A 22,655-nucleotide genomic window follows, 5' to 3' on the forward strand; every position below is an offset into this window, starting at 1 on the left:
ATTGTAACCACAGTGATTACCAGAATTAGGTCAAAACTGGATGTCAAGCACAATTTTATCTTCATAGAGGGCAATCACCAGCATGATGGCAAATCCAAGAAGCAGGCCTAGATTCTGAAGAATGAACTGCCCCACGGGACAGTAACCGTGCTCTTCATTATCTCCATCTCCATGAAGCATTTCTGGAAGCTAAAAGGAAAAACAGTTTAGAAAGTTATTTCACCTCTATTCCATTAATACACAGACAAGTTTACAAGATGATATTGTCAAGAATAAACACTCCAGGATTCAGTTATAAAAAAAAAAATACACTAAGACAGCTAAAACTCTACCTAACCACCTCATTTGATAAAACACGTGATCACATCATGTATTTACAAAACAAACTAAAACCACCTTTCCTTTTGACTTTTTTTTTCCTGAAGATTTTACTGGATCACACATCTACTTGAGCTTTAAGTTCCTCAAGATAAGGACCAGCCCAGCATTCTCCGAGTTGTGCTCTTTTGAGTTCTTTTACTCAATTAAGTCATGCTCAAATAAACAAAATAAAAAGCTTTGACTATTGCTACAATAATTACATTGCTATAAATATACCCTTTATAATGACTTTGCTGATTAACTTAGCCATTCATTTGTCATTCATTTGTCATGTTATATGCTTACACATATTCACATACATTTCCCTTTTAAATATGGGAATAGCAGCTACAAGTAATTAAAGAGAAATTCTATGTGAAGCTATAAAAAATTCTGGAAGCTCTGGCTATTCCTTATATTCCTCACCTATGAAGAAAAGTCAAATAATACTGACAAAAGCAACAAATAATAGTGGACTTGGAAGATGTAAAAATAAATCTTATGAAGTGTCTTGCAAAGCCACCCATACAGAAGAGAAATAACTTAAAATGTTCTACAAATACATTCATTCAAGAAAGCATGAGGTAAATGAAGGAATTCCTTCAAGACACACTTAGTACAGAAAAACATAACACAGAACAAAATGGAAACTTCAGGTAGTACACAGCACAAGTCTATTTATTGCTCTTCATTAGACAGGAATAGTTTTGCTTATTTCGAGTACCTGAATACTGCACAACAGACAATGACAAATTATCAGAGCATCAAATCTGCTAAAAAAACAAAAAGTATTACCCATCTGGTCTTGTATTACAAAAAGATACATAAAGCTGACAATTAATTTGACCCACTGAGTATTTAAATACAAAAAGAATACACTCGTGTGAAAAATGTTTATCACCTATACAACAGACCAGGCAGCTTGACAGCAAGCACTACACCAAATTACAAAGTACTGTTAAGTCATTAAGAATAAATGGCATCTGTTTCAAAACCTAGGAAGACCACAGTGCTCTGTCTCCGTAACTTCCAAGGTTTCCAGTCATGGACATGGAAAGGGAGAGTATGATGAGTAGAAGTGGAAGTCTCAGCTACAGATAGTGACAGCTGTCATATATCCCCCAGGAACTGAACAGCAAGTAAAAGATCCCTTTAAGATAGGAAAAAAGGATTATTTAACAGTAAGCAGTACTATGGGCACACTCCCCATCACTGTCTTCAAAATACTTATTTATTCTTTACTGTCACCATATCTGAAGAGGCGTGCTCATGCTCCTCTTTCTTGTACTCAGAGCCTGAGCATGCAGGCAGAGCAGGCCAGTGGCACTTTGCTCTCCCTCAGCTGCAAAATCCCAGTGTAGAAAGGGTCCTGGAAAGACTCTGAAAGGGAAGGAGGAAGGTGGAAGGAGGCTGTGCACTGCAGGCACTTGTTACTGGCAAACCCCGCTCCTTCCACCTTTGAGATATAGGCCACACAGACATTAGCACTGTAGGAACCTCTTGCATATTCACATTTACCTGGAGGCAAATCTCCTTGAAGTACCTCATTTGAATAGGTACTGCCCAACTGCTCTACACAGTACTGCTTCAACTCTGATGTCTCTGCAATGGTGCAGTAGCTAAAGGAGGTATAAAGAGAACTTCAGATAGCAGCTTGGCGGGCATGAAGAAGAAATTTTCAGAGAAGCCACAGATGTTTTCTGAGATCTGGTGGAACATGCTCTGGATGAAAAGAAAGGCTTCACCTTAGCATGACTATAATGGGCTTTAACACTGCCAGTTATCTACTTTGGCAGCATGTCTAAAGGTTCCTAAACTTTTTGCTTTATTAGCTATTGATGTGACCAATTTCAGGGCCCACATAAAGAGTCTGGTGCTGTCAATAGAAAAAAAATTGAAGTTGAAAGATTATAGTTTCAGCCCTAGAGATATATGGAACAAAAAGTATAGCAGACAGATACATTTATTTTCCAGTAAGATATAATTCAAGTTGGACTGGGAAGGAATATAGGAAAATTCAATGTACCATTCAAACCAAAACAGAAATGTCAGGAAGGAGGATATTATGATTATTCTTCTGATAGTTATCACCAAATGAAATGTCATGAGAATCATGGAAAGCCTGAAGGATTTAGAAAGGCCTGAGTTTAGGTTCTACTGAAGAGTATCCTTACTATTAGAAAACACGTAATTAGACAAACTTCAGGACAATTGGATGCAAAAATACTGAAAGGTCCATTCTCAGTGGACTGGTGTAAGGAATGGATAGAAAACTGCACCTATGTGAGCCTCTATCAAACTAGGGAGGGATCAAAATCTGTTCTTATTGTCAGATAACAAAAAAATAAGGTCTTTGAGAGGGAGGCAGATTATGGAAACATCCAGACAAAACGCTGATGCAGTTTCAAGTGTGTCTTGCAGAACCTTTCCTGCTCTTGTTTAGTCAGACCGTCAGGCTTTGACTCTGTTTTCTACTATGATGACTGAGGAAAAGGACAAGGGATAAAGGAATGAAAATACTGCTTTCCTTTATACATGATGTCTTCAGTCAAAATAAGTACAGGAAATAAGTATCAGCCACAGGTCTTATAAGCAAGTGATATTTCAGTAATTATCGGCTACTGTAGAACATCTAAAGTTGCATGAAGGATCACTCTCAACTACACAGACACTCTATTTAGCAAGCCCTGAAAAGGACTTATTTACCTTCTAACAGATATAATTAATAGAGTATATTTACAAATTAAAGTTCTCCATAACAAAGTGAAATATCCCATGGTGTGATGGCCAACACTTGGCTTCCATGAGTCCTAGTCACAAAAGACCTAATGGGCAAGCAGAACTGAATGAGATGAAGGTCACAGGAGCAGCCTCCACCACCGTGTCCTGCCTTGACCTGTGCTCAAGCCCCCATTTGACAAATACTAGTGGGACTAACATGGGATCTTCAGAAACAAAGCTGAGTTTAAGAGAAAGTTCTCAGATGTGGAGGATGCCACCTAGAAGCAAGCTGGAAGCCCCACTGACACTAAGTTTCTTAAGCATGAATGAGGCAGTAGTGCTGAACACAGAACTAACTGCAGAGGTAAATTTGCCCGAGGGCAGAACGGCCAAGACAGCTTCTGCTGATACCAGGAAATTCAGTGGAAGATGAACCCTTCCTTTCAGAGGTCGTCTTGCTTCACTGATAATGCTCCATTGAAGCTAATGCTTCAATGATACCACTGAGGCTGAGAAACCAGAGTCGTCAGCCATGGCTAGGAACTGGCAACTATTGGCCACAGCAGCAAAGGGGAGAGGGATCTTAATGTCAGCTGCTTTAGTTGGCACCAGGGAAATAATACAATCAGCCCACACCAGAGCAGACATCTGACAGCCTCATAGACAGGGATCTGACAAAGATGTGATGCTGTTTCAATGAGAACTGCTGAAACCCAAAGTCTGCGTCTGTGGCTTAAAGGAACTGACAGATGCCTGCCTGCTTTGACAAGTTAGCCAGCGGGAGTCAGACATAACATGTTTCATTCCTGCACCAGTTAACTTTTGAGGAACCTGCTAAAAAATGTGGTTTGAAAACCAGATAGTCAACACAAATGTATGCAGGAGAGCAGAACTAACAGTGTAGGCTAACAGAGCTACAGATATGGCAACAAAATCTCTGAAGAAATTTGCAAAGTTGAAGAAAATGCATGGTTTAAAATACTTCAGAACAGTAAAATATTCCATTTAACCCACAACTGAAAACTGAAACAGGCCGGTCCTCATTCCAGTAAACCCAACCCTCTACAAAGATGCTATGAGGTTAAACAAAATCTCTACTGGAACATCACTCAAAGCCAGAACTCCAGTTACATTTAAGTATTTTTCTGTAAGCAGTATGTAGCCACACCAGGCGATCCAAGTAGCAATCTACTGATAATAGGTAGATGGCTACTTAGTCTATTTGAGGAGAAAAATAACAGCTGTCAGGAAACTTGCGCCTCTGCTTTAGATGTCTGTACTAGGAAAGAGTAGTTTGTGAGTGAAGCAATGGAAATCCAGGGAGCCACTCCACAAAAAGCTGTCTGAACCCTTGTGAATTAAAGCTTTAACTAGGTTGGAGTTTCTAGTTTAATTGGTTAATGATTTAATACAATATGAGATCTGTCCTTAAAATCCAGGGAAGTGATGCATCTTTTTCTCTGTATATTAAAGCAGAAAGAGCATTACAAAATACCCCAAAAATGAAAACTGATCTCATCATCACTGGGCTTGGGAAAGACAAGAAGTGAGAAAACTGGCTTATTTAAATGCAGCTCTGAAGCTGCTTAGGAGAGAAATCAGGATTGAATATGGACGGATACCATGTGCACAAGTGCATTACTGCCTGAAGGATATCGATCTACGGTGTACATACACTAAATATAATGTACCTATAGCTAAGTCCTTGAAGCAGCAGCATTTTTCCACCAGATGATTTTTTAAAAAGCTAATCACCACAAGAGCTATGCATTAGCAGCTGCTCATGCTAAGGGTTCAGACTAAGCTTTCCAGAATCAAATACATGAAGATTAAATTTTAGTGAAGAACAAGTCTAAATACTGGACTGAACTCCGGCATCTAATGCCCTATCCGCAAAACCAGGGATTTGTCCCTTTTTTATTAGTGGGAAGTTCTGTTGTAGGTGCCATTTCAAGGCCTAGGTTTTACGCATGGAATACAAAAATGACACAGAATCATAACAATCTTACCATGTCAACCAATGCCACATAGAGGAACATGCCTGCAGTGATTGCAAAGATCCACAAGGTGATGTTGTTAGCATACTGTCCCACCGCTGTGCCTAGCAGCATCCCTAGGTAAGCCATCATGGCAGACAGGAGGTTGTACACAGTAGCTTGCTTTACTGTCATACCTGCTTTAAGCAGCACAGCAAAGTCACCTAAAATGGAGACAGAACACAGGGGTTTAGTATCAATGCTTCTCAGGAACGTAAGTAGATAAATTAGCCTACATTTACTGTCTCACCAATCCAAGGCATTGCCAAAGTGAAAATGCTGCTACAGAGGCTCAAAGGAAGACTGGGCAACAGGATATGACAACTCTTATAAGAACTGTATTTATGTCCAGCAATCCCTTGATTAAAATACGATTTAAAGGTGCTTATTCATCCTGCTCATTGTCAGAGAGGTAACAGTGATTAATGGTTCCAGGTAAATGGAGGAGTCTAGATCTGGTCCTCCCACAGAGAATACATCTCTGCATACAGGCTTGTCTTTACTTCACAGAAGTTCTTCATGGCACGTGAAAACAGAGGCATAGTTTTGATCAATCCCTGTGAAAACTCCTCAGCTATATATACCTCATTCTGCAAATGCAAGAGGAGCATAACGAGGCATTAGTCCCCACAGAAGGTGACAACGAATTTGAGAAATATAGCACTAGGAAAGGAAGAGTTACGTTCAGAAAGAATTACTTCACATCCATGCTGAATCAGTTTGCTGGTTTAAGACAAGCCAGGTTAACCTGTTTTATTTTGAATTCAGGACAGCTCTCCTAAAATTGCTAATAGAGGTAGATGTTCTATAAAGATCTAAATTTAGCTCTGATAGTTTTACTCCCTTCAAACTGAACTCTTGTGAATATAAGGAGTGAAAGATGATATGCAGGCATGAGAATATTGTATTAATTACCCTCACATCAGATATGCTAGAAATTAATTGCTCAATCTAGAATCAAAACAAAAAAATATGTACAGGGAACTACTCACTTCTTATACAAGGTTAATTTAATCACATTAACCAAGCAAGTTAGAAGCACAACAATATATATTGCAATCCTCTATATACTGCAGCAGCTTCACTTAACTAATGATTGTATAGCACCGTCGTGAAACCATCTGCTGTATTATTTCCCATCTGTGCCCATTATGTACCTTATACTTAGTATCTGCCTATATAAAATGCTTTCACTCATCACCTCTAAGGGTTTTTGAAGTACTTCTTTTACCTTACTTTTGATCATTCAGAGCTAGAAGCTCATCAAGGAAGCAAGCAGTGAGTAGATACATAGTTTAATCTAGCAGAATTTCACGTTACTGGCAAAAAAGACGACGACTCCTCTCTCTAGCAGCTCTTTTGTAAGTCTCAGGGTACACTAAAATTTCATGCGATGTGCCTTACAGCTCACAGGAAAACAACAGCTTTCATCATCAGTTGGACTTGATGATCTTAAAGGTCTTTCCCAACCTAAACACCACCATGATTCTATGATCATGGTTAGATAACCCCAAGAAGAAATGCTTCGATTAGGGGGAAGAACCAGTGGCAGTGGCAACAAGGCCTACAGGCTTTACCCTAAAGAGTCATCCACACCTACTGGACTCGGCAACAACTGGTACAAAGCGTCTTCTGAAGACCTCCACAAAGAATTTTACTTACGTAAACTTATGTTTACTTATGTAACTTAACTTTGTGCACAACAATGCCACACAGAGTAGTGTGAAACACTCTCTGTAAAATGCAGAGGTGTAACACCAAAATGTAAGCTGTATGCTCCCAAGAACATTTTAAAAACATGTTCAAACAGCTTACAAAACTGCTGTAACTAGATACCTGCCAAAATTAATCCTGTAGTAATATTCTCATTACGTACTCTGAAGCAATATTGCTCCATTACTCACTGAAGTTCTGGTTGCCCTTGCAGCATCTGCATTGCATTATGCTTATCAGGATGAGTATCACAACAGCTTTTAGATACGTATTTTGTACAGATGAAGAGACCGAACACATTGAGTTGATATAATTAGTTACCTAATTCATGGGGAAGTTCATGACAAAATACTGCTATAGATGTACTAATTCCTCCTGTCAGTCCAGCACTAAAAGCTGCTCCTAGGGAGAGAAAAAAAAAAAAATTTTTTTTCAAATGACATTTTACTATTTTCAAGTCAGAAAATTTAATCAACAGACTTTCCAGAGATGACACCCTTCTACTAGAATGCACGCTCTAATATTTTTTCATTATGTCTGTGTCCTGTCTGTATATAGACTGAAAATACTGGAAGGATCCTGGCTGTGCATTACCACTGCATACTTTATTACTCTGTTTATCTGAAAGACAAATTCTGGGAGAGGAGAACACAACTAGGCAAAAGAGAGATAAAGGCAACAAGCTAATAAATAGCCCACTTTTACATTTTGGGGAACTCTTAAGTACATCAGGACAGTCAAGAATGCACATGAGGAACAGTCTAGCTCTCTCCTTTCCAGGCTGGAAATGCAAACTAATATTTAACCCATAACCTCTCTATTTCCTTTATGCTTATTTGCAGAGCACATATCGGCAACGTTAATAAGCCAGACCTGGAAAATAATGAGAAAAACATTGGCATAAACCTCTTCAAGTAACTTTTGTGTAAGCTAATTTAATTCAATCAACTTTAAGTTCATACCTTAAATAATTCTGAGATGAGAAAATTGGTATTAAATTTCTGTACTGTAGCAGAGAAAGGCACAAGAAGAGCCTGCAGTGAGCATTCAAAACAGGCAAAATAAAGTTGAAAGAGACGACACAATCTGAAGAGAGAGAGGAAATTTAACTTTCCTCTGGGTTCCTCAAAACTTTATAAAAATGAATATGCTTTTCGAAAATCTACATTTGACCAAAGAATCAGCTGTTTGGGCTTGAGACACGAATATTTAGAAATGGAGTTTCAATACAGTGAAGTGCTCAACAGATGGCGTAGTGATCCTTTTTTGGTCTTAGAAGCCACTGTCTAAATGCCTTACCTTTTTAACGTGAAATCGAAGCAAAAAGTTAGTTTTTATGGAGTTTAGTTTCTTTAGATATTATTTGGAGAAAGTGGAGAAACTGTAGTAGATTCCATTGTTAACTCCAGACCCTAGTAAGTAGCTTGTCCCTCACCCTTCAAAATGCGTACGTTCCTTCTGCTAGTAGTTCAGAACCCTGTGTGTTCTTAGTAGCTAACTTAGTAAAAAATTAAAAGTATGCACTTCTGTGCTCTTGCCATCATTTTGACTCATATGACATATACTCAAATTAATGTGTTTTACATTTCAAATCACATTTAGAGATTTATGTGAATCAAAGTTGATTTAATAAATCTAATAAAATCTGTTTGGTACCTCAATTTCTTCTGCATTTGGCTACAAATAAATCTATGCTGACCATAAGCCAAAACAATACTTTGCTCAAACAAAAACTGAACTATCCTTAGTAGTACTTTTAATTATTATTATTTCAGTAATCTGACATTTATTATTATCAAGTATTAATAATATTAATATATTATTAATTAAATAATTAATATTATTAATGTATTAATAATAATAGAAATTGCATTATTATAAACAAATACCATTATAAATAAGACTGAAAGGAACTTATTTATTATTCAAAGGCAAATACTAAGACCCAAACAACAAATGTGCATTACATGTGCTCCATAATTCATACAGAGATTTGTCTGCACCTATATTTGGCACAGATTGCTACTGTCGCTACTATCAATACAGTAATCTTGGTGGAAATAGTCACAGAATATTAACAAAGGGAAGACTATTACAATAGATGGCCTTTTAATTTCCGCTCTGAAGGAGATTAAACAACGCCAATAACCACAGGAGCTAACTGGAAGCCTTACCTGTGATGACTGATAAGTAAAATATTACCAAAGTTACTAAAGGTAAGAAGAAACTGTTGAGAAATACTCAGTGCTTTTGCTTACCGATTGCTAAGCCATCACTAAAGTTGTGAATGCCATCTCCCATAATTACCATCCAAGCAATATTAGCTATCCCAGTATCTTTCAGGTCTTTTCCAGAATGACAGTGGCCATGGGAATGATGGGAATGTTTGTGATGCCAGGGGTGACTGTGTTTTCTAGCTATCATTTTATCTTCGCCATGGCTGTCATACTCTGAATCATGAAGATCATGCTCTTGAGCAGCATGTGAGACATCATTGTGAGAATGGTGCGTATTGTTGTCCTCTTCTACGGCCAAGAAGTTTTTGGGAGGGCATTCCAGCTGGCCATCTAAATCAGTTAGTTCAGTTTCATTGAGTCGATCTTCAGATAAAACTGAGTCGTCTGCTCCTACATTGAAGCCAGCTGGGAGAGACACCGCATTAGTTCTTATTTAAAATATCACCAGCAACTACTGCATCGTTGAGCTAAGAATTTAACTGCTTTGCAAAAGCAAAAAGAAGTATTATAAAAAAGTATATACATCAATCTAGTAACTTCGTTGTCAACATTCAGCCAAAAAAAATGTATTTCTCACTGCCCCATTTTTTCACTAATTCACATGTACAGCATACAGAAGTCTCCACTTCTATATGGATACAGGCAACAGCACTGTATCCATAGCACACAAAGTCAGTTTTAGCCCAGCCTAGGCTCGTATCTGTAATTTTGCTACTGACAAAGTTTATAGTCCAACATTGGAAAAGGAAAGTTGCCAGAATGATGATAATAATGTCTTATATGCCATAGATAGAATCTGAATGGCTCTGGAAACCTTAACTGGCTACTCTCTATGCATGCCCATACAGGTCACAACTCAGCCTTCACTGACACATAGCAGGATCTGCCACTGATACAACAGATCTTTAAATCGTTTTTCTGTGTTGCATGCATCTTTGTGCGAGACCCTTGTGTCATACAGTGAGCTCCTTCAGTGTGGCTCAGTAGCGTGCTGGCAATCAAAGCCTTTTTTACAAAGAAATAAAAAGTGAAAACAATGCAGAACGCCACATATATGCATGAATTTTAAGTCTACTAATATTTCTTAAGTGTTAATAAATAAATTAAACTGGCAATCTATGCTCCAGGAAACAAAACCAGTTGTGGAAAAAAAGCAGTTCTGGACAATGACATTATTAGCTCACAAATAGTTCAAGAAAAATATTTCAGAGTCAAAAATAAACAAACAGTAAGTGGAATTAAAAAACCAGGCAGAGAGTACCTAAGCAGCAAACAAAGAGTTCTAGATAAACAGACTCTTAAACATTATTTGGAGGCTGTTTAAAAAGGAATGGAATGGCCATTCAGGTCAGTTGCAGTGGCACTGCAGTTCAAAATTCAAATTCAGCATAGGCTTCCGGTGCCTGTAGCACGAATGGATTCCTGATCAGAAGAGTGCACTTTCAGAGGAACAGTGTTATAAAACCAGTATGTACTCCGTGTTATTAGAAGCAAAATTCCTCTGATCACCCGTTAAAAGAAAATGAAGGCATTTCCAATATATGTACCACCATCCTCACAGCTGAGTCTTTCTACGTCAATGTCCCAAATCCTATTTTAAGTTGTTTGAGTGGAGAAGGCTACAATCCTAACTCTCCCTTCTACAAACCATTCAAATTAACAAAATTGCATTTGTATAAATATAGCCTATGGATTCTTCATCAACAAATGAACTCAGCAGCCATGCAGACAATGGAAAGGGAAGTTTACGAAGCAAAGCCCTCCCCCCCGCTTCCCTCACCCCTTCAAGAAGGGTGATACGGCATTCCTTCTGGGGACATGCTGCATGAGCGTTCAGACTCTCCTGAAGGAACGGTACATAAAAGTTGTCTTGGATACTTAAGGAATATTCAGGATACTTAGTTGTATTTATGAAAATAAATTAATTTTGTTTAGCCTTCTCAGCCAAACTATAATTGGTCAGAGGCTGGAATCTTCAAAGTGTAACAGATATCCCCTTTCAGGTTGTGCGTGTTCATTTTTGATCTAATTTTTGCCAGGGCTGAGCTAGTCAGGCGCTGCTTAACCAAAAAACACCCCCAAAAGAAACAAATAAAAAACCCCCCAAGAACCATGGCCACCCAAAACCTGACTACTTCAGAAGTCTGAGAACCATCTGTATGGCATATTAGGAAGTGCTCAGAGTGCTCTCAGATCTAAGGAAAACAAAATAAAAAAAGATTTAATGGGGAAAGCCTATTAAGTCTTGTTAACAATGATTTGCATAATAGCAGCAAAACTGTACAAGAGGTTACATGCTACATGCCATAGGTTACATGCCATTACTTTGAATCTTGTAATCAGAGAAAATTCTGAAAATAAATTCTTACCTGCAAGGGGTTTGAGCTGAAGCCAGTCAGCATCTGGTCTATTATTTAATTTGTGATCGGAAAGTTTCCTTCCAATTGGTGATTCTTCAGTCTGTTTTTTCTTGCACCATTTCTGCTTACTCTGCAACAGGAAACAGATAACATCTGCTTTGTAAAAGGACATCGATGGAAATAAATGAAACTGAAATGTCAAAAAATCTCATCAAAATAGACAAGTTACTCTCTCTTAATATGTCTGATGGAAGTATGTGACTACAGAATATTAATCTTTGTAAGGCTCAGCAACGGTACCTATCCCAGTGGAAATTCTTAGCTACCTACCACAGAATCTCACTCACACACGCGCACAGAGACAGTATTTCACTTCAGTAACAGAGAACATTATGACAAGGATTGCTCTAACAGCCCAGAAACACATGTACATAGAGTTATTATATTTGCTTATTTTGTTCAAGAAAACAAGCATGCAGCAAGAACAGCTCCTCTATTTTGTTCAGCTTAAAGTTTTATACTCCTGTAACTTCCTTGTATTTTCCTGTAGAGAAAAGCTTGCTACTTTCCTGTCTGCAGCCCATATAACAGAGATCACAGATTTGCCAAAGCAGCCTAGGGGATCTAATTATTTGATTAATCTCAAAGAAGATATGCTCAGTGTGACAGCTTTTCTCTCTTCATCAGAAGATCTAAGAAATGCCTCCCCCAACACAGAAAAGCTTTTGCTGCCTGTCCAGCTGACGCAGCAAGTCTGACCTGAAACAGAGAACTTCAAATTTTTCCGCAGTCATTTTGGGAGAAGCAGTTATAGTTTCACCAAAATTGTTTTCTCCTCAAAGTCAAATGATGGAGACAAAAGTTGAAAGTGTATTTATAATGACTGTTTAAAGAACATGGCTCTTTGGTGGCTTGAATTTCTATCCACTGTCATGCTCCCCCCTGAGGTACTTGCTCTCCTTTTATACCACCATCATGAATACAGCCTACTCCCAGCCCTAAAAATCCAATCATTTTCAGGGAAACAAGTTAAAATTTGATTGGCAATTTATAGAAAGCAGGAGGTCTGCAAATTTTGGCATTTTCTCACGTGGAAAAACTGAATACCTCTGTCACACTGGCATCGTTAGCTAACAGTTAAATTTCTTGTAAATTGTCTGACAATTGTCTGGCTGTATTACCAGTTCTTTCTTACATCCTGCCTTTCATATTTTTGCAAAAAGATCCCGGCGCTTTAGAGAAAGAGCTGTAATCTCTTTTACTTAGATGTACCTCCAAATAGATCTTGGCCAAAAAGCTTCAACCTCCCCCATCAGATTTTTACTTTGTCTTCCCAAATTACCTTGTTAAGAAAAGCAACATCTTTTAGGAAAGGGTTTCCTCACATAAAATCAAACTAAATGCAGATTAGCAGCACTTGTTCATGTTCACAGAATAATGCATCATCACACAGACAATTCCTCAACACTCGGAAGGTAAGTTCAGGTAATAAATTTTAAAATAGCACTCAATTTTAGTGCATACCTTTTGTTTATTGTAATGCTTGTACATTCTTATACAATGTTCAATGATGAACAAAACATAAATGCCTCCAAGTGCCACAAGACCTTTCAGCACTGGATCATTTTCTTCCAGAAAGCCTTCAGTCCGTACTCCGTGTCCATGGGCATGTCGATGAGAACGCTTGTGTTCATGAACATGACCTTGGCCATGGTGGTGACTGTGGTTGTGGCCTCCATGTGACTATTAGGAGAGAAAATAATAACACAGCATGACCTGGTGCAATCAGGAGACTGAAACGGCTCCCAGCTACGATCACAAAATATATAACCTTTCCAGAAAAGTAGCATAAAAAGACTTTAAAAGTTGGGTTCTGGGTTGTTTTTTGGCTTTTTTTTTGTTTGTTTGTTTTTTAATACAAACACATTTTACCCTGGAAATTTTTCATTAGACTCTTCATTAACATAATCAATAAAAAAAAATTTCTCTGGGAAAATTTTTTGGGGGGGAGGGGGCGGGGGGTGGAGGGAGATAATCTAGCTTCAGCTTTTGTCTGTCACAATGCTAAAGATAATGAGACTAACACTCAGAAATGTCACAAGGAATTATCATTCCTACACTCCCATTAGCAACCAAACCTCATGATTTTTTTTAACTATTACAGTCAGTTAAAGCCTTAAGTCTGATCTGAAATATAAACTTTCAAAAAAAATACATGACCAAAAATTTGTATTAAAATTTACACAAAGAAAACATGTAAACATTAGTCTTTCTGCTACAAGAATTAAGGTGGTAAAATTTTAGAAAAAATTTCCCCTTCTAAGAATTACAGTATACCATCACAAATTAAAAACTGCTTACCTTCCCAGGAACTTGGGCAATTTCTTGATTCAGTAAGTTAGAGGTTACTTTCTCCCCAAAAGCTAGTAACCAGGAAGGTAATCCCCCTGAAATACTTTCAGGTGGTACTGACACACTAGTATCAGCAGACAACAGTCAGGAATACTGCTAAATTTAAAATACTTTTCTTGGTCTCATTAGGTGTTTTAAAATACTGCGACAGAAGTTAAACTATGAATACACAACTATTTTTCTTCTTTTCCTTTTTTTTTTTTTTTTTTTTTTTAAAGAAACATATGTTTCCTTTCTTCTTGTTAACAGAAAGTCTCAAATACTGTTTCAGGATGTCCCTCAAGGTCAAGTCAATCTACATCTGCATCAGTGAACATTTATTTGTTGATACTTGTCAAACAATTCTATGAAAATTCTATATACAGTTACAATTAAGAATTAAAGGTAAGGAAACAATACTTACATGTGGCAACAGATGGAGTAGTGCATCTCCACTCATTGTTCCTACAGCCAGAGCTACCAAGAAAGTTAGAAGAAATTTGAAGCACCATTGGTTAATGATGGGAACCAAGATCACACCTAGTAAGGAAAGCAGGCTAATGACGGTGATAGAGATGATACCACAAAACCAGGCTGTGGGAAGAAACGAATACAGAAAGGTTATCAGAACAATACTTGTAAAACTTTTAAGACTGATTAATGACTTCCAACTATCTCTTAAGAAGGTGACTTTCCTTCAACCTAAGTTGTGTGATTGTTCCTTCAAAAGGTATTGAAAAATATGACAGCAGTACTGAAGTCCACAGCAAAAAATACACAGGCTTATTCAAAACAGAGTACAATACACTGAAAGACATCAGAAGACAATCAGCTAAAAAAAGCCCAGCAATTCTTCCTGATTGTAAGTTCCAGCCTTAGCTCTGTAGACCCTTAATGAAACACAAAAAGCAAAAGATTTCCTGTTGGAAAACAACAACTCTGCTACTTAACTTACTAGGGCTCTATGAGCACTAATTCATATTTAACATTTGTTTTTAACATAATTCTGATGCAAAATTCAACTGGGAGCAACATTTCTCCTCCTTTGTTAGGAGTGACATGTTCAGTTAGGCACCATTCTCTTCACCTAGTGCTTTGAAACATACATTTTTATTTATGAGAAATAAGTAAGACTCAACCTTTGAGGGAGGAACTTTAAATCAAATGCTATAATAAGAGCTTGAAGAGCTGAAAGCAACTTGCTACCAACAAAAAGCAGTACATTTTTTTTCTGAGAACCTCTACTGTCATTAGAAGAAAAAGTGATAATGGGATATGGTACTCTCAACGTAATCCTGTTAATTAGAGAAAATGTGCAAATTTCTATATGACATGGAAAAGGAGGAATTACACAAGAAACAGATCCTATAAGGAAAGAAGCATGGCTCTTGCAGTCAGCATCTCACCCTAATAAAATATTTTTTCTTCTACTTTTTCAAGTCATCAGTAAGGCTAAGAATTAAGAACTGTTGGGTTTTTTTCCTCTCTCTCTCTCTCTGCTTCTCTATCACTTCTCTTGTTTCTTCCCATCACAGAAACTTCAAAGCACAGTAAGTAAAAACTGTTTAATTCCAACAAGACAGTTCAAAAAGTTCAGAGTCCCAAAGACAGGAATAATTGGTGCTCATATTTTACAAACATTAACTGTTTGGGCTGAGATCTTTCATGAACATGATTAACTATTTATTTATTTATTTTAAGTTTTAGCCTAAATGCTTCAGGTTTTCCCAGGTTTTTCCTAGCCTCATTCTTAATCAAAAATGTCTACACAGTTTGCAAATCTTAATGAAAGTTAACAACAACTGATTTAAAATCATTGGCATCTCCATACTTTGGTGCATGATCTGACTTCCCTTACATCTGTGAAGGTCCACTCATTTTTGATCAAGTGGGGGAAAACATCCTGGGAAATGAGGGGGATGGAGGGGAGAGGAGAGGAGAAGAGAGGAGGAATTAATATGTCGTAGCTGCTCAATGAATTTTGTAATTTAGCAGTCAAATGTCCCAAGAATTCTATCTGTACCAAAAATGCTACAGGTCAGATTTCACAAGACTTTTCCACTAGAACTGTGGCTAATGCAGGCCTGGCCTGGTTCAACACCAAAACTTACAATATCTGCTGATTTAGATTTTATTTTGGGATGTTCATTCTTACGAAGTCTGTAGCTGACATTCCACAACAGTGCGGAAAAGGAAACAATCCAATTCAAATGCAAGCACATCCACCAGGAGAAAGCAACTGGAAAAAGCTTTAGAAAGCATGCAGCGTCCACTGAAATGCATATTGATACCAAGAGGAAAACAGAGAGTTGGTGAAAAGGCAAAGACTGCCATCAGATGAGGAACTAAAAAAGAGAAGTTGGAAAACAAGAATGCAAAAGTAGGTCTGGAGTAGAAGTGGGACCCTACTGACCAAAGTACTGCCACTACACAGCCTTGATTCATCCCCAGAGCACTTAAATCACGTACTCTGGATTAACAGTCTCTGCTGAAAGAAACAGCATACATGGACTTGTAATTCAATACTGAATCATGCATGCACGCACAAGTAGCCCAAATAAAAATTACACAGCCATTTGGCAGGACATTGGATCTCCAATCTGGACACAGACATTATGATATTTAGTGCCAGGTTAAATGACCAACAGCCTTACATGGAGAAAAATGGAAAGGAGATTACGCAAACTGGCTTAAGTTTCATATATCATAGCACAGATTTGGCAAACGCATCTCTGAAGGGCTTACATACTCTTATGAATGATACAGTATCTAAACATGGCACCATGATTAAGATGAGGCACATGAGAATTAGAATACGGAATCTGTGCATCTCTTAGATCTTGGTCATCAGCTTCTGTTTCTGTTTAAACTCTTAAAAAATGGTATGGAACCAAAATAATCAGCAAAAGGTTGCTGTTAAGTCAAAGATAAAAAATGTATTGTATACAAAAGCTGTGCATGACCCCACAGTTACATATATGTACAAACACTCCTCATATGAAAAGGACTACTAAGGAAGACTTATGACAAAATTCCAACACAAAATTTTATTGAAGGATTTCATTCAACTGTAGTGTTCAAAACACTAAAATATTATGGAAGCGGAACTAATATGCAATATTATGAACACTGCAAGGCTCTTAGGTTATAAAAGATTTCAGTGTGTAACACTCCTAGGAATACTGTAAAAAGCTTGGTCAATGAGGTGAAGTTATTATGCACTGGCTTATAAAATATTTCTGTGGAAGAAAACAAGAGGAAAGTGACTGAACAATTTTTTCAGTAAGGGACCTCTGTTCAAACAGCGGGTAGCAAACAAAAGACAGCTGCTCGCACCGGATTTGGACAGCTATCTGTAAATTAGAACAGACTAAAAGGGTAGTAAGGTAGACTCCTCGGAAGGCTGAGAAGGGTTAGCCATCTGCCAGCTTTAACAAGAAAGCAAGCTAACAGAAAGACTCCGCTGAAGCAAAGCCTTCCTGGGTTCAGGGAATGGTAAGCTCCAGGAAACACTGGCATCTGCACAGGCACATTTACAAGATATGTCTGGTCTGAAATACTTTTAATCAACAGCTCTAACTGATCTCCATCTTTAAAAAAATTGCTTACTTTTTACTCGTATCATTTCTATCAGCTTGATTCACAGTAGGGCGTACCTTTCCTTTTAAGTTATTTAGGGGCCCTCAACGATACCAATGCCAGCTCTTCCAATAGGTACACTGTCAAAGCTCAGCTGTATGCATAAGTCCTTGAAAATTCTCTATTAGAAGATGTTACAGAACTATCTGTAAATTACAGGAAGGAAACCCAACATGGCTTCATAAGTTTTTGGTCATCAGTTAATTAAAATACTTTACTTTAGAAAAATGCACTACAGTTTAGTATCAATGAATAGAAGCAGCACTGGCCTATTACGTTTTTTTGAAAGCTTTAATTAAAACTAAAGAAAACCACAGAAAGCTAGTGTTTAAAAATGTCTGCATCCTCCTAACTTCGGAAAATATTTCTATCTAAAAATGTAAACAGTAACTCAGGTAAGCACACGTTTTCATTTTAGTAGAATCCTACAACCTGCAGGTTAAGTTACTCTATGACAGACATTTGTCCTACACCTCCCACGATCCTCATACACCAGTTAAGATTTGTTATTTTGTGATTCACTTCCTTATTTAAGACGGGAAAATTATTATTACATCAACAGAACTCTCACTGTAGTTAATACAACATTATACAGGAAATTGTTATGAAGAACGATTTATCATTATCTAATCAAGTTGACCTGCTTTAGAGGTTACTGTTTGTTTTCAGAGCCAAATCACTAAGTTAAAACCCAATTTTTTGCAATTAACTGGCAAATGTGTTATTTATTCTCAAGATACCAGATGCCATAAAACATGTTAAATGTTCACAATAAGCTTCACTAATTTTGCAAATTAAGTCTCTTAAAATGTTAAAAGTCTTCAAGCTGAGTTATTCATCAACTCCCTTACTCATTACAGAGAAAGAAAATGCATTCTTTTAAAAAGAAGCACTCATCTGTAGAAACTTTCTAATTAAACTGGTTCAAAGCATGTGAAACATGACAGTTTTGTATATGGTTTCAACATTTTAATTGGCAGAAAATGCTTAGAGCTACCCTACAAATCCTCTTGGTAATAAGGCAGGGGTCAACTCTTACTACAAGGAGAATACCACACAAAACAATTTGCTGCCATATAAAACATACAGTATATTCGGTTTACAGCAATCTTTAAACAGTTAACAAGATAGTAGCTGAGTCACTATAGGAGATTTATGTATAACAAGTTAATTATTTTAAGGACTCCAGCATTGTTAAGAAAGATTACTAGCAATGCATTCTTTCCAACAGTTATTAACAGCTATGAGAATGTAGTTACTTCAAGCTTTATTTCTAACGATGCTAATAAGCACTTATGTACTAATCAATATTCACAATTACCAATATTTTTATTTTCAAAACATGGACACTGTACGCAAGATTTTTTAGATTTTTAATATTTCACCACAGCTAAACATCTGTCAACAGTTCCATTATAATTTATGAAAGATAGCAGCAGTAAACATATATTTTAAAAGTATACTCAGTTGTGAAAACACAACAATGGATGCTGCCCTTAAAGTAACTGCTTTAACAACAGTAAAAATATTTTTAGCTTAGAACTATGGTAAGAAGAAAAAAAAGTCTACTTATTTTTACTCAAGGCATACACAAAAAAAAAAAAAAAATTAAAACTGCCAACAGAGGATTTTGATTGAATACTCATATGCTTAAGAGAGTAGTATAGAATACTTGATACTAGAAGTCAGAAAAGGGAACTGTTGTCAGAAATGGCAATTTAAATGCTCTTGTATCTTGCTTAAGCCTTTATATTTCTTAAGTTCACAAAAAATTCTTGATGTCAATCCTACAAATTTGCATCACTGCTAGAATATAAAAATGGTAACACCTGAAATCATATTTTCCAGTGAATGAACTGTGATGAAGGTGCTGTTCTCCATTTCTGAATGAATATATTCAGTCAAATTTATTAATAAAATTTGTGCCAAATTAACACTGCAACTTTGCAACTTTGAGATAAACATATGGACCACCTCAGTCGCACTAAGAGAAAAAGACACCACATATTTTAAATGATGGAAATAATCCAAACTGTGGGTGGACTTGCTCATCCCTAGAGGTACTTCTGTCTCCAAAGATTCTGTACTTTGCCTATGTTCCTACTACAAAAGAGTCCAACATCTAAAGATACATGGGAAGAATCCAGGCCAGAATGCCTGGGCCATAGGCCCAATGATAGGACGTTAGGTTTCAATGAGAGAAGACAAAAAAAGAAGTAAAAATAAGCAAACATAAAATAAAAAGTGAAAATAATGAAAAAGGATAAAAAGTTACAAGAAAGAAGGGTATGCCTCCCTGAGCCATGGTTACTTAGGAGAAGCTATTATACCACCAAACAGGATGCTGTCTCCTGACTTAAAGGAGCGTGCCGTCTCAGCTTTCTTCCAGTAAATATGTTAAATTTCAACCATTCCTTTATTCTACAGTCAATGCTAAGTTGTATGACATTTCAAACTTTTAAGTTAATATTTACAATGCAAAATAATTTTGAAGGCTTTAGATGTTACACACCTACCTGATGCACCTGTTTTATCTTTATTCTCAATTGATGCATTTTTACTTTTCATAAAATCTTCAAGCTCATCATAATGTACAATACAAAGCCTTCGCTCAATCTGGTATAGCAAAGCAGGACACATGTATATAAACAATTCAGGAGATATCAGAGAGCTGGTTTCCATACCATAGTACCGTAGCAGCTGGGTAACATTTAAGCACTGCAAGCAAATCGTACAAACAAATTAGACATGAAAGCAACTATTTCATTAAAAAACTACAGTTATGGAAAATTTAGCATATGATTTCAGAACACAAACAGAAAGTAGAAACTCTGGCCCACAACATTCCACCAGTGCTAAAACATGTCTAAACTGATCTAAGTGGTTTATGAAGAGAAAGAAACAGTAAAAATATCTGCACTACAAACTCAGTCTCCAAACGCCTATGTAATTTTTGATAAATATCAATGAAAATGAGTTTCCATATTCTTTACCATTACAAGCAGTGAAGCAACAGGAAAGGAGTGGAAGAACATAAATCCAAAATAAGTTTTCTAACACTTCTCCCTACCTACCAATGTTGTGTTTGGAGTTCTACTTTTTAATTCAGTTTAAAACCTCAAACTCGGCACTCACTATCCTTTCCTATCCTGACTTTTAGTTTAAAGCCATGAAATCAAAATGTCCTGCTTCTGTAGTTAACTGTAAGGGGGAAGGGAAAGCATTTTTATGGTCCTGGCAGAAATAATGGATGCTGAAGGGAGAACGGGAAGAGGTTACACCGAGCACAGTGCTACAGAAGCTACATCTACATTGCTTCACAATCTCTTAGGACAAAGAAACTAGAAGCATGTTGAAAAGATGCAGCTGCTTCTTTTAGGTAAGAGTCTCTGTGCAGTTTCCAAAAATGTTAATGATCTTAGATTTAGAAAGAAGTCCAAAAAAGTTGTGTGTGGGGGAAGTATTCATGAATATTGAGAAGGGAAAAAACCCCACCTGTAAGCAGGGTATCTCAAAAAGCTTTAAGCATCTCCCTTATACAGATAAATAGGCAAGAAGAGAGGTCTCTGAGAAAAGGTGGGTGATGGGCAGACAGAAATGAAACCTCATAAAGTAAACTCAAAACTGTGGCAGTGACCTTCAGTGTCTTCACTCTGCTACCTGTATTATGCAATGGTCGCAAATGTGCTTCTGAGTTATTTGTGGGTATGCACCTTCAATTATTATGTAACAACAGCAAAAATGAACTTACCGGTTCTCCATTTTATACTCACCTCTTCGCGATCATGTTCATCTTCATTATGATCCTTATGACTACGCGTTGAAAAAATAGCATGTTTTCTTATCTGCTTATGAGGTGCCTCTCGCTTGCTGGTATGGTGGTGTGCATCCTCATTACCTAAACTGGAATCTTGATGTCCATGACCAGTAGAACGATCACTACTGTGTTCATGATGGTGTACATGCAAGTGAGATGCATCATGTACATGATCATGTTTATGAACACGATTGTGCTCATACTGATCACCTGGATCATGATCTGGGGCATAATCCCGTGTAGCATCTCCTGAAATCTCACTGATCTTCTTTTGCTTCTTTTTCTGTTTCCGTTGTTTTCTTTCTGGCTGATCCTGAGTTGTGTTTGTCTCTGTTGAAGGTTCATGGTTCTGTTCTCCATGTTCACTGTGACTAACTGAATCATTACGAGAATGATGTGTACCATTATGGTCATGATGATGTAGACGAGGGTGGTGATGATGGTGATGGCGACTCTGGTCATGAATGTGTTTGCCATCATCTTTTACTGATGGCACTACTGCATCTCTCTCAGGGTCACATTTATGATTTCTCTTTGCAGCCATACCAATCATGGTTTGGTTTTCTGAATCTGAATGGCTATGAGGATGGTTACGAGAGTGAGAATGCTTTCCTTCCTGTACTTCTAAAGCATATAAGTGAGAAACATGATCATGGCCAATATCATCATGATTTATCATCACTACTTTTACCTCTCCTAAACCAAGGCTTATTAACAGTTTTTCCAGGCCAAAAAAGGATAATCTTCCGTTTTCCCCGTAACGATCAAAAATCTTTTCAATGTAGTATTTTTGTTCATTTTCAGCTTCCAACGTTGAAAATTTACTCGGCATAGATTCCGTTCCTCCATTCTGGAAGTAGGATGCATTTGAGATCTGATAGTCATTATGGTAGTGTTCACGTTTCTCTTTACGACCATGGTCATGTCCATCTCCATGGCAATGATTGCACTGATGAAAGATAAATGTCAGCAAACAAATGATGCAAAATTTTGTGTGCATGTGTACCTTCATCTCTGTTTCCTACAAGAAACACAAGGGGAAGCACTTAGGTGTAAAAGCAATCTCAACATTTGTACTACATACTACATGTACTACCCTGGTATTTATTTGTACCAATTGAATGACTCGCAAATCTTTTTAGATATTGGCATTAACAGAATAACAATTGCAGTATTTTTACTGCAGAAATTGTATTAATGTATTTTTCTTATCGAACAGTAAGATAGGCTCTGTGTATTTTAGAGATGCAGTCTTACATATCATACTTACAGAAGGCAGTTACAAGAAAAAGATCAGCATTTACAGTCAGTCAGAACATTTTTTGTGTATATTTTCAGAGGCATCTACGCTTACAATAACCTATAATATTGAAAATCTTGT

The 22,655-nt window shown here is 37.2% G+C and overlaps 1 protein-coding gene across 1 annotated transcript; it reads right to left on the minus strand.

The window, feature by feature from the left end:
* Window positions 1–30: 30 nt before the first annotated feature.
* On the minus strand, window positions 31–22,295 carry SLC39A10 (solute carrier family 39 member 10). The gene is made up of 9 exons (XM_075711322.1): window positions 21,231–22,295; window positions 19,974–20,175; window positions 14,243–14,412; window positions 12,952–13,170; window positions 11,437–11,557; window positions 9,089–9,457; window positions 7,152–7,232; window positions 5,091–5,281; window positions 31–189 (listed from the first exon to the last, which is right to left on the minus strand). The coding sequence occupies exons 1-9, from the start codon at window positions 22,284–22,286 to the stop codon at window positions 31–33; spliced, it is 2,568 nt and encodes an 855-aa protein (XP_075567437.1). The 5' UTR covers window positions 22,287–22,295.
* Window positions 22,296–22,655: the final 360 nt, after the last annotated feature.

Source organism: Pelecanus crispus, chromosome 5, assembly GCF_030463565.1.
Source record: "Pelecanus crispus isolate bPelCri1 chromosome 5, bPelCri1.pri, whole genome shotgun sequence".
NCBI lineage: Eukaryota > Metazoa > Chordata > Aves > Pelecaniformes > Pelecanidae > Pelecanus > Pelecanus crispus.

Bases quoted from the DNA above. Each gene is read 5' to 3' on its own strand.
- SLC39A10 (XM_075711322.1), bottom strand. From the start codon at position 22,286: ATGAAGGTACACATGCACACAAAATTTTGCATCATTTGTTTGCTGACA. The intron at 13,171-14,242 runs GTAAGTATTGTT...CTCTCCTAATAG, and splicing joins TACTCCATCTGTTGCCACAT to TCACATGGAGGCCACAACCA. The intron at 5,282-7,151 runs GTAACTAATTAT...TCTCCATTTTAG, and splicing joins TGAACTTCCCCATGAATTAG to GTGACTTTGCTGTGCTGCTT.